Raw genomic sequence first — 17,613 nt, 5'->3', positions numbered from 1 at the left:
AGCTCCAATCTGGAACTTGAAGATGCTCCGCCGGCGACCAGTCCCCCTGAGTTCACCTGGGCCCATGAATGTCCTGACAGTCACCCAAATAACACATACTCTCAACCAACATGCTCGAGAGTTGAGCAGGTAGGGGTCTTGTCCCTGCCGCTCCAGGCAGTGGCCTCCACCTTTGATATTCAGATACTTTCTGGTAATTCTGCTCCAGACTGATCCCAGTCATCGTGCCCCCACAGCACGATGACTGATGGAAAGGAAAAGACTGCGGAAACAGTTAAAGACTTATCGGTCACTCGTAATCTGTTCCCATTGATCGCAAGTAAAAGAACAGGGTCCGTTCCTCGTAACCGCTCAGAAGGCGGCCCCCATAAGTCACTGTATGACGATCCATTCTCGACCTGCTCTGAAGGCCAAGCGCCTGCGGACTAAAACACACCATTAGTCCCTTCCATCAATAGACATAGTCAATTGTCAAGAGAACCTGGCGCATGCCCAGAAGCTGCAACATCAAGGGCCTCGCACGTGGGTCAAGTGCACATGGGCCGTTGACAAACCAAGTCTTTCCCATTGACCAATCCAGGCTCTCAGGCCCGGCTAATAGCGACCACATCCAGGTCAGAGAGGGCCCCCTTACAAGGACCCATCAACTCTCAATCCATCAGTCAGAGTCAGCACATACCACTGAGCACCCCCTCCCCCCCAGGACACTCGAAGGTGAAACTCCAGGAGATTCCTCTGATACCAACCCAGGCGGCTCAGGATCAACAGCAAATTCCCTCGCATCTGTGAAATAGTACAAAATTGCCGATTATTCCGGAGTACGAGTCGTGAGGCCCTTATGACATTTTAAACAGAGTAAATATCCTAAGGTTACTGAAGGCCATCCCCGAGCTGAGTGACCTAGAGTCGCGTGACATTGTGCCAAAAGAATCCCAACCCCCCCCCCCCCCCCCCCCCAAGCGTTCCAAAACCTCAGAAGTCACCCTTGCAACCTTGCTTCACCCACGCTTGCCAGTCAATTTTATCTAGATTGGAGGCATTTAATGCATGGGGAAGCCAGATCAGTCCCCTTAAAGCGACCGACTACCCATCTACTCTGGCAAAATCCCAGGCATCTACGGAGCGGTCCAGAAAGGAGCCCTTCTCAATTCTAAAAAATGCGCTGGGTCCCACCATTCTAACCAGCAGCGAGGTAAGAGTTGCAACTACCGATCCCACAAGAAACAATTTAAGTGGCTGCCTTCAGCCCTGTCCTGTCCTCTAGACGCCCTGACTGAATCAATCGCCTGGCGCTTCTGCGCCCCAAGACGCTCCAGTTATCTGTTTGCTCCTGGAACATCTTTGGTCTCACAGAAATTACAGTCCCCCGACCCAACAGCTTTCTTAAACAGGTATGACATCATAGCCCTGTAGGAAACATGGTCCGAGTAGAGTTGTCCGATAACAGGCCTCAGTAAAACTGCAAGGGAACATTGATCTATTATCATTCCAAGAGAGTTGGCGGCATGGAATCAAAATCAGCAACAGGAGAAAACAGCACCCCTCCTGTTGAATAATGTCTACATCAACCCTAATGCAAGGGATAAGAGGTTAAAATTCAATCACCTTATACTGATTCTGTGTGACTTTATCAGGGATCATCCCCAAGCAGACTGTATGACAACGAGGGATTTCAATATAAATCTTTCAAGATCATCATAAGGATCCCACTAGGGAGCTCCCAGAACATCGCGGAACAATCCAGGCCGAGGGGCTGCTTATGTAGCACACTAGGAGACCTCCGGGTTTCACAACTCAACTGTCTGGGCTTCAAAGTACTGAATGGTCAGTTTTCAAAAGATACCCCACCTAACTGGTCAAGAACCAATGGAAAAATCCCCTCTCAATTATACCAAATGTAACACGGAAATGCTACCCTTAGTAGAAAACTACTGCATTGTTCCGCGTACCGTGAGACATCACTGTTTCCAGGTCACCATAAAAAAATCCAACTTGTCTTATACTGCAGCCAGTATTTAGTCTAAAGGTATAAAGACCGAGAACCTTTAGTGCCTCAAATGGAGCAGCATCATTAGTGGCAACATCAAGGCTGAATCTACAAAACCCACTGAGGTGGGCCTAGGTGCAGTTTCACCGATCATTGAATGGACAAGTCTTATCACCCGCTCCTGGCAGAATTTCTATGATCAGTCCGACTGCATGGTCCACGCCAAGCTAGCTATTGTCTCAACAACGATTCAGCGAATAAAGGAAGCCTCTAATAAGGCCTTGACGGGCGTTCAAAATAACCCCGGATCACAGTAGCTAATCGACACATTCAAGCTAGTGCAGAAAACCTTCAGACTGGCAATTTTTGCAGTAAACAGACATTTACACCACTTCTGGGTGACTATCCTATGCAAGAATACAAAACCCAATTAGAGGAACTTTTGGGTCTTGGTGAACATGAGGCTAAATGGGACTTTTAGATTCCCAACATTTTTGCCAAATGAGGGTCCAGACAGTACTTCGGACGGGTGCGACCAAAGCTCAGGGGCAATAGTCACCCCACCCAGTCTCAAAATCAGGATTGTTTGCTCTGTTCTGCCGTGGATATGTCTGGACCACGTAATTTCCAAGGAAAGGGCGGATGGGGCTCCCGGGTCCAATGGCCTCCCCCAGGCCCTCTTTAAACAGGACATCATGTTTTGGGCAGGTAGTCTCTCTTCACTCTTTGACCACTGCCTGAGAAGCTCAACAATACCAGAATAATGACGTGGGGACATTATAAAACTCATTTGCAAAGGGGGCACCAGATCAAATCCCGAGCAATTACAGAATAATTGCACTTCTTGACAATGAAGCTAAATTCTACGCCAGCCTGCTCCTGGAGAATTTACGGCTATGGGCGCTAAAACGGATAGATAATAATGAGCCATGTCATGTATGCGTTTGAGCACATGGCTGAATAATGCAAAGTGGGCATGATATTTGGAAAAAAGAGATTCTAAATGGTAGCAGGACAGGTTGAATATTATTTTGGTATCAAAACTGATAATTCCGTTCAGGGCTGATGTGTCAACTGTTAGGAGGCTAAAGCAGTAGTCTATATCAGGTGGGAAAGGGTGTGGGAACAAAAAGTATTTGTGAAAATGGTGTAGGAAGTAGACTTTTTCTGTTTTTGAGGAGTTAAATAGGAGTGAGGAAAGGGCCATAGTGTCTGACGGCTGAAAAATAATCTGACACGCTAAACAGTATGGGAGTGAGAGCCAGAGAGGGAAAGAACATTTGCACATCATCGGAGTATTATTGAAAAAAATTGAAGGCAAAGAAAGTGAATATGTAGTGATGTAAAGATGAGATCAAAAGACAGGCTTGTGGGATGCTGTCCAAGAGAAGAGTCAGCAGTGAAGCCCCAAGAACCAGCAAAGAGGCAGTTAGAGTGAAAGTAGGAGAAGCTTTACAAGGCTTCAATTGTGATGCCTAGTAGGGCCGTCATTGTCAATAGCTACTAAAAGTTGAGGAGGAATAGCAGTCTGTTACAGTAGGTACAGGTGGGACATTTTGAGACCTGCATGAGGCACGTTTCTGTGGAATGCAGTGTGCAAAAGCTAGATTATAGTGGATTGAGCAAGCACTTAAGAAACCTGATTAAGCACTAGCAGTTGCAAAGTTCTGTGGAAAGAAGGGAGATGTAACACCATTACAGGAAAGTGGACAAATATACACTCCAACAGAAGCACACTACTTCCTTGTTCAGCAAACCCGTACCAAATTAAAAACGAAATACCACGTATTGTCTCACTTGACACTCCATCATGAACCACCTATTCTGTTACTAAAAAGAGAAGCACCAGACCCAGTGAAGCAAAACAAATCTGCATTGCTGAAGAATTCCCCAAACCGAAATGTAACCAGAGGCTCTCTCAACACACACAGGTCTAATAGTCAAAGGAATCAAATGTTACCGATGACCACACAAACCCTCTCTATTAACAACCATGAGGAAAACATTAAAATGTGTCTGCCTAGCATTAATTCCCATCACATACCCTCTTCAATCATCACTGATATCATCCTGGTCTTAAAATAGCCTATATTGTTGCAAACGATACAAGCAATCTACTGACCGGTATCAATCTCACATTCTCTGCAAAACTCATAAAAACAGCAGCAGCACAGGTCTGTATCCCCTAACAATTCACAACATCCTCAGTGGTTTACGCCCAGGATTCTGATCTATACGTAGCATTCAATGAGTTCTAATCTCATTTATGGATGACTTACTCAAAGTCACAGAGAAATGGGAGTCCTCTGCCTGAATGCCTGTGGACTTTATATATTATTTCAGCATGGTGTCCGGAACTCTTAAGGGAAGGACATTACCCTAGATACAGCCAAAGTAGTTAATAAAGATGAGATCCTGGAGAACAGATTTCCATGCAATTCACATTTTTCCTGCTTTTGAGCCCTTCTTGCATTTATTTATAAACACGTTTTGCTCTTTATTTCACTACTAGTATTCATTACATAGTGTGATGCTTTGATATTGGTCGGGAGTGCATCAATAGCTAATGTTGTGTGTCAACTGAGTGAATTTTAAAGCACAGTACATTTAGACAAATGTGCAGGGGAAATCCACGTTTCTTTTTCTCAAGTTATATCACAAATCACAAGAGCTGTTTTTCTCATAACAATGCTGCGAAACAGTTTACAAGTTGTACGATAAAGAGGGAGAATAAAAGCTGCAAACAATATGCTTGAAGGTCACATACAGGCACGGTTTGGTGCCATTTAATGCATTCTCCAAGTTAGTACAGCAAAAAACAAAGACAGAAACTGACCTCACTCACTCCAGAAGAAGAAACATCAAAAGGTTTGAGCGAAAGGTGTGGGTTTGTTAATAGGCCATCTAGGAAACTCTTTATATAGCATTTGTGCACTAATCTAGACATTGGCTCGAGGATAGGAAGGGAGGAGCTACAAATTGGTTCCATCAATGATCTGACTTAATCACTATCTGGTGGGTTACATTTGTCCTCGTACTCCCATGTATCTCATTAATGCATTTCATCATTACCTTTATTCCTACAAAAACATGCATTCATGCAATCTGCACTAGAAGTGAGATTTAACATTTAATAAAGCCTTTTAAATATACGTAGTGTGGATTTCTTATGTAAGCTCACCTTTTGGGAACTTACTAATAAACATAATCTTGCAATTTGTGACAGGAATGGACATTGCTCAATACACATAATTTCCGGGTAAAGCGTGGCAAATATGTGAGTCACAGCATGTGTGTCTTTTCTGCTCATGTTGGTCAGTTGACTTGTAAAATGTATCACAATAATTTGATGAAAACAACCCCAGTGGAAGAGGTGACCCCACAAACCAGGCCTCTGAGGGCAATATGTTGAGAACTAGAAATGTCAACAAGACCATCAAAACATGTACATACAAAGGCACCGAACCTAGCATGGGGCAGGAAGGGAATTCTTGAGAGAACAACTACTTGGATCAAGCTCCTTAGCATCTTCTGTGACAAAGTAACATGTCGGAGACTAGCAAGGAATGAGAAAGAAGGTGGTTGGCAGGTGTTACTTTTTATCTGGTAAAGTATGAAAAAAAAGAACACAAGCTTCACTGGAAAAGAATCATCCAATGTCCCAAAAGCAAATGTTAGATGGAACTTCCCTTTACGAAAGAATACACAACACAGGTACAGAAATCCACTTTCTCTTTCATGAACCTAGGTTTTATATACAGGCGTCAGGCTGTTTTTTTCTTTCTTTTTTCTTAACAGAATAAACACGTTTTCCATTCCCACAAACTGCTACTGGTAAGTGCACAATTGAATGCTGCCAAATGCATTTTCAATAAAGCAACAATGGTTACCTATATATTAAGGTAATGTTAAGGTTTACCTCACTTCCACTGAGGCGGCATAGTTCAACAGCTCCCTTGGCATTTGCAAAACCCAATGTTGGACATTCCAATATTGGAACATGGCACCTAAAAGGAAAAACATTAATAGTTAGTATTTATATGGTTAGGGGCTACACTGTGTTATCCTTTTTAATCAACCTCTGGTCTTAAAGAGACACCCACCGCTGTCCTTGATGGGTCGAATAGCCATCATTAAAATGGTGATACTACCCAAGCTCCTGTACCTGTTCGTAAACATCCCGATGCCGCTAAATACACATTTTTTCAGGAAACTGAGATCTCACATCCTAGACTTGGTATGGGCGGGTAAGCAGCCCAGAGTATCCTGGAAGCTGCTGACACTGCCCTTCGCCCAGGGAGGTGTGGGGGCTCCTGATTTCGAACTTTATGCCTATAGCGCTCAGGCACAATATTTGCATTTCTGGCAGCACCCTACGCCCTTTCAACCCCATGTAGCGGTAGAAATGGACAGAGTGGCTCCCATTCCGCTGAACACAGCGATCTATCAGCCTTATAAAAGGCCTCATTTAGAAATTGACACGGTAGAAACCATGAGATGGGCATAGAGAGGGATTGCTAAGAGGGCCCATCTTGAGGAACTATACGCACCATCTATGCTACTGGGGGGTAACCCGCTGCTAACTCCACTAATGGATAAAGCAGTCACACTAAGAGCCACGGCGCATGCATTGGTGAAGGGTGGGGATCTATTTCCAGACGATACATTCCTGACATTACAAAAGATGTGCAATTTTCAAACACCCACGGCATCAGACACGCTTCTGTACTATCAGATTAGGGCTGCATGCCGTGCTAGATATGTGTCCTTCCCGCAGGCGCCTCCTGCATTACCTGCGCTAGAAAATGTGCTGGCTAATCCCTCTCCTCGCAAATTGATCAGGCGCATCTACAGTATAACGCAAAAAGAATCGCCGGTAATAGAATGCACGGCCAGGGCGGAGTGGGAGAAAGATTCTAACATTGTCATCACGGACAAACAATGGCAGTACTGCTGCTCACAATTGCAACATCTCTCACCCAATTACAGACTGCGGCTAATCCACTTTAACTTTTTATACAGACTATATCGAACGCCCTCCCAGCTGCATCGCATGGGCATACATCCGGACACGAGATGTTGGAGATGTGGGGCTCCTGGCCCCACATTCTCACACTTGGCGTGGGAGTGCGGACCGATAGGGAAGTTTTGGGAGGCAGTAGTGGGGTACATTCGACAAATCCCGAAGCATCAGGTACAGGCCACTCCACTGACGGCGCTTCTGGGCTTTGTTTTTGAGGTCCCAAAGAGCTCTCGAAAGCTCACGGCTGTGCTGTTGCTACTGGCTAAGAGGCAGGTGGCAATCCACTGGAAGAAGCAGCAGCCCCCTACAATAGCTGCATGGGTGAACACTGTGGTTTATTGTAAAGACCAACTGTCACACTATTGGGAATTAATGCCTAGCAGATCCAGACAGGCGGATATTTGGAAACCATTTGTGGCCTGGTTGGACGCGGGGGGCTCAGACCTTCAAAGGGGCTAAGCGGCAAAGCATTGGTGGTATTGCTATAAAATGAGGTCATTGATAAATTCCTAGGGTTGCAGTATCATGTGAGGGGACGCAAGGGGAGAGCAGTTTGAGGCCAGAGCCATAGAGAGGGATGCGGGCCTGTCCGACCACGACAACCACATACACCACACGACATGCGGGGTGACATTACAGATAATTTGGGTAAGGCAGATGGGGCGGGGAGAGAGGAGGGAGTTTTTGTTCTGTCTAATATTAGTAAGCACAACCCTACGTCACAAGTTGTAATGGGATAACAAGTGAACATAGCGGAACATGTAATATGTGATCGATACATCGCTGCCGGCCCGCTGGGTTGCAGGCATACAAGCTGTGTCCTGAGGGTAATGCCGATATTGGTTAAATGCTTCTGGCCTCCGGGTTGTGGGCAAACAGCTGTGTTACACTATAAATTTCACGGGAAAAAAAAAACCCTCTGGTCTTAAAGTGGTCAGGAATGAGGCAATGTTCATTCAAAAAGTTGGTCGCAAAAACAGAGGCATCTGCAACTTGGAATATTACACCATTATTAAGTAGGATGTCTAAAAAGCATCCTTCAAGTAGCCTACAAAAAGATTTTCTTAAAGGGCAGTGATGTATTACTGTTCAAGCAAGCCCAGTTTACAATCAATATAAATAGCTGTGCTTCCAACCAGTGAATAAGTGATAAAAGAAATACTGTGTAAGGGAACTTTAAGGCATGTTTCTGGATCAAGAAAGGTGTAATTTATTCACCATTTGCAAATATGGTTTGCTTTTTAACTTCAACAACCTCCCCTATGCGCTTTTACAGGCTATAAGTTATAGGAAATCATAAGTCATGGCAGACTTCTGTACTGGTGATTTATATGAAGAGTTGTGCATTTCTTCTTTGATTTTTCTTAGTTATGCACCCCCAATAACATAGTATGGGCAGCATTGGTATTAACAGAGATAGCAGTTGCTGTAAGCCTAGGTCTCGGGACATACTTCTGAAGTGCGTGTAGGCCATCTTTTAACCTGTGTCCCCACACTGGTCTAAGTAGAGATCTCACACTTAGACCACATGCAGTAACAAACTGTCCCCGGGACATACAGAATAATTTCACTCACAGCCCTTAAGCAGACTAATGTCGAAACCACCTATACTCACACAAACTCATATAGGAACTGTACACCCCACCAAGATAAATAAGAGTACCCCCACTATAACTGGGAGCTCTCAACGTTTGCCAAGAAGATCATTAAGTAATTCTGATGGCCTAGGACTTTGGAGAAGAGTCATTTTGTCAAAATCACTGAAATGTCCAAGTCCATCTCGCCTACTATATTTCAGCTCCAATTTATTCTTTGCAGCTCTATAAACTGCCCAAAATAATTCCCTTATAAAGAAAATACATATTTTAAAGCTTTATTTGTAGTTCAATAAACACAACTAGAAAACGAAAGATTAGTGACAATTCAATCTACAGGGTTATAACACATTATATGAGCTCAGGCAACAGTTCAACATCAAGCAAAGCACGTGTAAGTTTGCCCATATGTTCATGAGCTCCCTCAATTATGTACATTAGATACATCCTACACTCAAGTCACAAAACAACCCTCCTCTGCAGTCAAACTTACCACCCACTCAAGTCTCCAAAATAACTGCCCCCGCCTGACATACCTTAAGAAATAATGCCCATCACTCTTCCGCAACATACAACCTTTACAGTCCATAAACCAAATTTCTAGCCCTTATCACGCACCCTATCCTGTATGATAGCACTCTTCAACTATTAGCTGACTTACATTCTTGCCATCAATTCTTTACATCAGCTATTGCTCTGCCCTAATTGAAGAAACCCACCGCTGACCCAGCCAAGGATTGCCTTGCTTTTAATCACCTCCCCGCATGTCTTACTTCCTATATCTTAATTAACTCATTCTAATCTGGCTTTATAAGCTACCTTCCAATGAAACTGCACTTTATCAAGTGTCCAACGTCACCAAATCTCCACAACATAAGAAACTGCCATGCATACTAAAGCTTCTTGACCTCTTGGCCACTTTTTATACTATCAATCAAACTACTATTGCTACACTAACCACACTAAGGATAATTAACCAAGCAATCAACTGGTTTTCTCCTTTAAGCCATCTCTCTTGGTGTCCATTAACCTAAATTTGCATTCCTCTGCCAGTTGGGGTTTCTCAAAGTTCAGTCTGTGTACTCTAGTCTGCACTCTTTACAAAAGAATTCAAGGAGATATTATCCTGTCATTTGGCTTCTCAAATCATGTACATGTCAATACAACACACATTTTCTTCTCTAAAACAAACTCTTGAACTGCCTCACAGGCATTTGCCACTGGATGACTCTCCGCTCACTTAAACAATGCTACTCCAAGCAGAAATTATTTACTTTGCTACAGAATCAGAACCCTCCAATCTACCAATTCCTATTTGTTCCAATGTGCACATTTACTCCTACACCTTCGCCAGACACCATGGTGAATTTTTCAGTATTGCCACTTTCACAGCCACCACTGTTTGATATCCACAAACTCCTTGCCCGTATTCACTTTCAAATAGCTAAAACCACATTTTCAAATTACTTTAGGAAGTTAAGTTCTTGCACAACAAATACCCCAAATCTCCCATCAACAGTTTCAGGTCTTCAACGATTTGCAATTGCATTTCTATCAATGGTGGTTTCATGCTGATTATGAACTATTGCTTTTAAGTACCAAATAAAGTATGATGCATCTCACATGTTCGTACAACAAAATTTGACTTCCTTCCTGCTCAGAAAGACCTTTACTAATATATCACAGGGTATGATTCACGCACTAATACGTTACATCAGTTCTCCTCCAATGCGTTATGGAAAATGTTGTTCTGCTGAATTACAACAGATTTATTTTTGCAGCTGAAATTGCAAACATTTCGAATGTGAATTTTTTCAATTTATTAAATACTTAGGCTTTCTTTACAATACAAACAGTTTATGGCATAATTCTGAACACCAAAACAACAAACAGTTTATGGCATAATTCTGAACACCCAACACAAATTCTACCCAGAAGGAATTGTGCCTACTTTTGAATAAACCATCTATATATTCTATCAAACCTATGGCTCGCACAGGATTCCTACAAAGGCTTCTGGGCGGGATGGTTTTAAAATTGAAACCTCATAGAAAACTCAATCCGCACAACCAGATATTTCTTCTCAACGACCGAATATTTTAAATGTGTTTGCATCCATACAATGGCTATTTCAAGACTTTCCTTTGTATGCAGCTCATTACATCACTATTGTGCTGCCCTCAATACAGCAAATTTTCAATTCAACCTAAATTTTTGCATTTCCAATATCAGGCCAATTTGTTTGCACGATTCTTCTTAAAATCTCCCACCATTCCGCGCAAAATCATAACTAATGGTCCTGCATGTTTATTCCATCCCGCATGTCTATTCCCAAGCCAAAATGCCGGAAAAGGCAGACCTGAAATAAACTTACCAGATCTTGCCTACTTGCGTTTGGAGGTACGAGTGGAGTACGCGGTTAAAGGACGGAAGAAGACGAGTCCCGATTATAGAGACACAGTAGTGACGATGCCAAAAGGAATTGGCCGGTTATAGAAGTGGAGTAAACGGTATTGAGATCGATTTAAAGATACAAACAAACATAAGAGATAAAGTGGAAAGTGAAGAGAATGAGAAGTGGCCCCAAAGAATTTCGAAAAACAAGTTCCATAGATACTGTGTTGGTATTGGTTACACCGCCCTCCACTAAGTTGAATTATGAAATTACACATTCAACTGCCCTAGTCCTGAAGAGGCCTGAAAATATTGAGGCTGAAACGTGTTGACAGTTAAATTGAAGACACCCATAAGAATTTAAATATGATCAAATAGATAAAGAATACTCAATAAGTGTAAGGTGGAAGAAATAGACCTTTGAGTTTCTTGAAAAGAGTGGTCTTCGTTGTAAAGGAATGCTGGTGTGAAAAAGTATTGAGAGCATCCTTATTGATTAGTAGGGCAAGGAGAAAAGTGTAAAATGTAAATAGTATACATAAAGTGTTTGTGGCATAAATGTGTGTATATATGTATATTATAAAAAAAGACATACATGTTATGTAAAATGTATAATAAATAGAAAAAACTTTGATTCACACAAGTCGGTACACATTTTTTGCTGGATTACTTTTGATGGAAATATAAATATAGATTTTTCAAAAAGAATAAGACGCTTAGGAAGAGATAATTAAACTATCTCTTCATATAATTGTATATTGGATCTATCCCAAAGCATTAATATTTTTTATATAATTCTGTTTATTTACCCAGAGGGTTAATTGGGTAAACCCCCTTTCTTTTGAAGAGATACTTGCGTTTGAAAGGCAGATTTATAGTGTAGAAGGTCAGAGTAGTGTGCCCATTTTCAAATCAGAGTTTTGTTGTTTCAGGGAGGGGTTTGCAACCACAGAGACTATGTTAAACTCAAATGTGTAGTCCAGAAATTCAAGAGACAAACAATCATTGGCAGGGTTTCTCTTCCATCATGTAATCCTATTGCACGCCTATCTTGAAGATAAACCTATTGTTTTAACAGGCAAACAGAAAGTATTTGGATGTACATCTCTGAGTAGGGATCAAATTCCATAAACTATTTTTAATATGATTTGATTGTTGGTAAAGGAGCAAGCAGTGTTAATTTTACAAATGTGTACTTTTACTTTGGTACCTACATTGTCAGGCAAGGAGAGAAAAAAAAACAACAAAACAAATCGAACTAGAGGTTTTCTAATCAGTGACATAGCTTTTAATCTCCCCACTGGTCTTGGATGGAGCTGGGAAAGACAAGAGGTGCTCATGGAGAGGAGATAGATCCTCAGAAGCAGGAAAGGGCGAGGACGGCCTAGAAGGGCAAGAGAGGATAGAGTATAAATGAGAGATCGGAAAGTATGCACAACCAGGAGGGCTTGCTGGAGGTGAGGGAGGAGAAGAAACACTACAGAGACCAATGAGGCAGGGCTGCACGAAGGGGAGGATGTGAGGTGGTGTCACACACTGTCACCTGCTCCTTCCACTGACTTGCAGAGCAAGCACTGAGCAACATGAACCATTGGACATGTCAGATTACTGTATGAAGTGACATCACTCTATGCAGTTATTGATATTCCTGCACCTTTAGTTGGAATGCCAGTCTTCCTTCTTTACTTGTGCCATCACATGTCCATTTGAGAAGGGTTGAAAGCCTTTAATTTAATTCAGGACATATGTAAAAATACACAAAAAGATTATGCGCTCAAAATCAAAACTAGTCCTGTAACAGGGGGACAGAGTGAAGGTTTGACGTTTCATTTCTACATTTGCATTTAAAATGTACAACACTTTATAACATTTCCTTTTTCCTCCATTCAAACCATAACATTGGTTGGGCTAATTAAGGCTAGTTTTAAAGGACTTTTGGACTAGGTTTGGCTAGTTAAAATAACTGACACCACTGACCAGCTTGAGTGCACACTGCAAAACAATCACTAGTCCATGCCTTACCATTTGATGTCTAAAATCGCTGCTGTTTCGATCCTCTGTAGCTCCTTCAGTGGCATGAACATCTGGTCTTGTGTGAAGTGATAGATGTAGAGACGCCCCAACCTTGTGTGAGGTTCATCAAACCCATCATTCTCTCCACTCTGCAGAAATGACATTAAACAAATTAGGGACTGTTGGTCTGTTACATGTCAGCTCCAAGTTTTCATACTCAATAAAAAGCTAACAAACATGCTAAAGCCGCATCTCTCACTGAGCCATATCCTAGTCATGCACCTGTCAAACCATCTGCAAATAATGGGACCAAGATTTGTCTGGACATAGCCTGGTGGATATTAAGGACTAGGAACTCTACACTTAAGTCAGTCTCCTATGGACTACTGTAAATACTCTGAAGCTTCAGCTCATCTTATTGTACAACCAGTGGCATCACTTTCTGGCCTCACAACTGGGAAAGCTGCTTGGAACCAATTAACAGAGACAACCTGTAAGCAGTTGGTTACATCTGAATGGCCTAGAAAGGATTCAGTTTGACTTGTGCTGGTTACTTACAAGCACTTACAAATGTGGAGCATTTTACTTTGAATTGGTTACTCTGTACAGACTTTTTGTCTTTGTCAAATATCTAGTGCATTGCTGCCACCAGTGTGACACTGAGGAGAGTCGCCTGGCACAGGGAGACATGAAGGTGCATGTATGTAAGGGTTCGTGTTACCTTTGTTTAGAGAAGATGTTATTCAGCTGGTTACTGGAGATGTACACCGGACATATTGTTGGTTTTGTGTGGCAGCATTATGGAGAAGATACATCCAAAGCAAACAAAATATTGTCAAGAAATCACTGGCATATTCACAGAATATCTGGAGGCCCATAACTTCAGTGTTCAGGAGTATGGGCTGGAGTTGGGCTGGATGTTGGGGACAGAGTGCGAGTTCCACGGATGTGTCTGTATCGTGTTCTCAGCGAACGGTATACACTTGTAAGAAGGAAAGTTGGCGAGAAATTTGAAGTGGTACCATAATCTCTGCTCTACAAAGGTACAGGACTAGCCAATCATTCAGGCAAATGTGGTACTCTAGACACTTTATCTGAACAGCTCCCAAAGCACAGTGTTAAAGGAACATTCTGGGCGCCTATCTTGATAGGAACAGAAACACCACATTGGGCGCCCACTGCAATAAGCAGGAATCGCCTATATGCTGCTCTCAAATGGATGTTAAAAAAGAAATGGTGAAGTCACCATGTGGCCTCATTGGTGTAAGGTAAGAGATATTTTCAGTAAAAGCAAATATCTTAACTTTTATCATACACATGTGTAGAATGGCAAATTCTGTCACTTTGCTTTCATAATTATACTACCTGGGAAATGCATTTTATAAGCAAAACACGCATTACTTTTTGTACCGGAGTGAGTGAGCCCTCTGATGTATGCTCCCCTTCAGAGGTTAGACATGCATATTTTTTCAGAATTACCCTTTTTTTGACTGATCCACAGTCACCAAGATCCACTGATCTGATGATTTTGGCACCATGCTTACCACCAGAATGCTGGGACTGAGGGAGGAGTAAGCGACTGGAGGGATCTATGTTTTGTTGATAACAAACGGGCACATGTGTCTCAACCTTGCTTACATCGGAAAGACCATACTACAGCTCAACTGAAAAGGCCTTTTATAGAACTTCTGTGCCTCTGAAAGGACGAGAGTTTCCTGTGTTTCAAACCCATCGGCCAGATGACATACATTTTATGCAATGAGTTCCATAATCGGACAGTGAACCAAAAAGGATTGTGACTACTGTAAATGGTAGCAGTACCAGGGCAGTTATATATACTGAAGCTCTTAGGAGTTTGCAGGAGATGGTCTGTCCTAAACAATAAATATTTTTTCTACATCCACTCACTGGTCATCCAAACATTCGATCACCTTCTGCATTCTATTCTTGTGACCTGTGTCCCTAACACTGAGGAAGGCTGTTGCCTCTCCCACTTGCAGGGTTACTACAGCAGTAATCTAATCCATTTACACAACCTCAAGTCTATAATTATGAAGGTTTAATAGTGGCCTTGTGTGAAGAATAACCTTTTCTTACCTCCAACACCACCAAGAGATATGTAAAAGACTACTTTTCGAGCAAAAATAGGCTTGATTCCAAAGTACTAGATTTACATTCAATGTTTACTGGAAACTTCAGATTAGAGGTGACAGTCAGAGAGAGGTTTCTTGATCTAGAAATCTAACAAACGTGGGAAATCACGGAAGAGCAGAAGATGACTCCAGGGTACCAAAAAGAACACTATTTTAAATTCTCAATTTACAAAATGAAATTCAGAAATCAACTGCTTTACTCCCGAGTTCTCGGTCTCAACAACAGGTCATGTAAGTGCTACGCTTCTGAAGGTAAAGAACAATTTCCAAATGACCCGCAGTCCCTTCCAAATAATTCTAGTATCCATCCTTTGCAGGATCTGCTAGTAGAAGGGATCTACACTCTTGCATTAAAAATATAATCCTGGAACAACCCATGTCATTTATCGTTTGAACCTGCATCTACCCTGCCTATCATTATTTTTGGTCAAACTTTGAAAAGTCTACTCAAAAGGGTGAAAGTTCCATAGTCATCATCCAAATGCACACTGGCCAAGAAGATTACAGATTAGGGTGTGTTGGAATAAAATGTTTTAGCTGTGCTGTTTATGTATCGTGTGCCTTAAATTAGCATTTGCGGTACCATTTTATGTTTGGCTGCCATTTTGAGTCATGATCGGAACCAATTTCTCTCCCTGCCCCTTCTGAAAGTAGCTGCATTAGTTTCCGTTTCTCCAAGGTTGAGCCATGCTGTACTAATGAATACACTTTTCTTATTAGTGCATACCTTTCCCACTAGATAGGCCTGCTCCCACGTTTAGAGTGGCGGGCACAGGTAGATCGACCTTGGCATTAAGATAATGTGTGATCGGTCTCTGGATCGAAACTCATCCTTCTGTACCTTCTTTGTTCAACTGCTTCCAACTGGAAATTTCTAGTCAGGGTGTGTCTTTATTGGTTCTGAGTTGTACATAATGTATCACCATGCTTGCTGAAGTCAGTCCCTCTGCAGCAATCCCAGGAGGCTGGTCAGACTGGACTCCGCTCGAGTGTACCTGAATAAATATACTTGGTTTGTATTCTCTACTGTCTGACCTACTCTTCATTTGTATGCAAGGCTGAGAGGTGGTCGCGAGTGACCCGGGTGGCCCTAATTGTGTCACTTCCTTCAGGTGCATTCTGAGGTTTGCATGGCAAAGACAGAAAGATCACACAAACTTTATAAAGGTTTTAAAGTTTCCAAGAGCTGGCTTTTCATGGTTCTAAAAGAAGGCGGCTATTCATGCATGCACATTCTTGAATTAAAACCAGCTGGTGGTGCATAATTACCAATAAGGCTAAACCCTATTCTAAAATAGGCAGATGCTGTGTTGCTGTTCTCTAGTTAGCCCCAACTAATCCCACTAATTTCTGTAAAGACAAAGTGAAAATTGTTGATTCAATCTGACTCTCAAATATTACTCTTTCTCCAAGATATGACATCAGTTGAGGTAGCTCATTTTAATGCGTTTCAGTCAATATTCCACTCTCTACACAAATAATACCCTAGAGCCAACTCAGGTTAGTCAACATTCCTTCACCTACCTTCAGCCCTATATAATTAACACAAATGTCCTTTTACATAACAACATTTGTCAAATAGAAGCAATAAGGCTTGTATGTATATTGAAATTAAACCAACGTGTATCAAAGCAGCAAAGATCTAGGTAGATGTCCCAATACAGCATCAGATGAATTATATTGTTCTCTATATAAGATTAAGGCCTATACTAACACCCCTAGCACATCCGTATGTTCAGAAAAAATGTAACTCCTAACTAGGGCTAGACCATGCGTCAACAAATGGCTGCCACATCTTTAACAGTACGATGGAGTAATAGAATATCTTGCCACATAATGAAAGATTTGTGAAACCAAATCTGAAATCCTATCCAAACACTAATCACAGCCTCCAAAAACGAGGGTCCTTGCTTAATCGAATTGCAGTTTCTCCTTTTCTACTCATTCTCCGACTACACGGACTTGATTTTGTTTAAGTGTTACCACTCCTACTATGTCAAGCTTCTTGTTCATTTAGGGATAAGCACCTTCAAAAACACCTGGTCAGACAGATAATCTAATGTCACAATAATGCTCAGATTCCCTAGTATGACCTTTTTGTGTACGGATAGCACAGCATGAGGGATTTCCTTTAAGAACAGGTTTGGCTTCCTTTTCTGCAATAGGACGTTTTAAGCCAGTTTTCTTTTCTTTGGAAATCTTCGCCATTATCTCTAGAGATCTTCAACATTTACCTTACCTCTATAAGGGGTATAAGTAGCTTTGTTTCTTCAATCTTTAGATTCTGGTTTAATCACTGCAGCTCTGCTCTTTGACAAGAATGTATACAAAAGCTTCACAAACCCTTTATAAGCAGTGCAGCGCAGGACAACGCACCAGTGAAAGGTTGGCTGTGACAGAAAGCTCACCACATGCAAAGACGCACAGCCAAGAATCTTCTACAAGCTT

At 42.0% G+C, this 17,613-nt stretch overlaps 1 protein-coding gene across 2 annotated transcripts in view; it reads right to left on the bottom strand.

The window, feature by feature from the left end:
* The window catches only part of DPH7 (diphthamide biosynthesis 7), a 118,338-nt gene that overhangs the window by 90,620 nt on the left and 10,105 nt on the right, over positions 1 to 17,613 (bottom strand). For both annotated transcript variants that reach the window (XM_085610500.1, XM_085610508.1), the window contains exons 3-4: positions 13,022 to 13,161; positions 5,907 to 5,994 (exon numbers count right to left, since the gene is read on the bottom strand). In XM_085610500.1, the coding sequence (XP_085466626.1) occupies positions 5,907 to 5,994; positions 13,022 to 13,161 (228 nt within the window). The remainder of the gene's footprint in view (positions 1 to 5,906; positions 5,995 to 13,021; positions 13,162 to 17,613) is intronic.

The sequence above is a fragment of the Triturus cristatus genome, chromosome 1_2 (assembly GCF_964204655.1).
Source record: "Triturus cristatus chromosome 1_2, aTriCri1.1, whole genome shotgun sequence".
In the NCBI taxonomy this organism is placed as follows: domain Eukaryota; kingdom Metazoa; phylum Chordata; class Amphibia; order Caudata; family Salamandridae; genus Triturus; species Triturus cristatus.
This window is presented reverse-complemented; position numbering and strand designations above follow the sequence as displayed.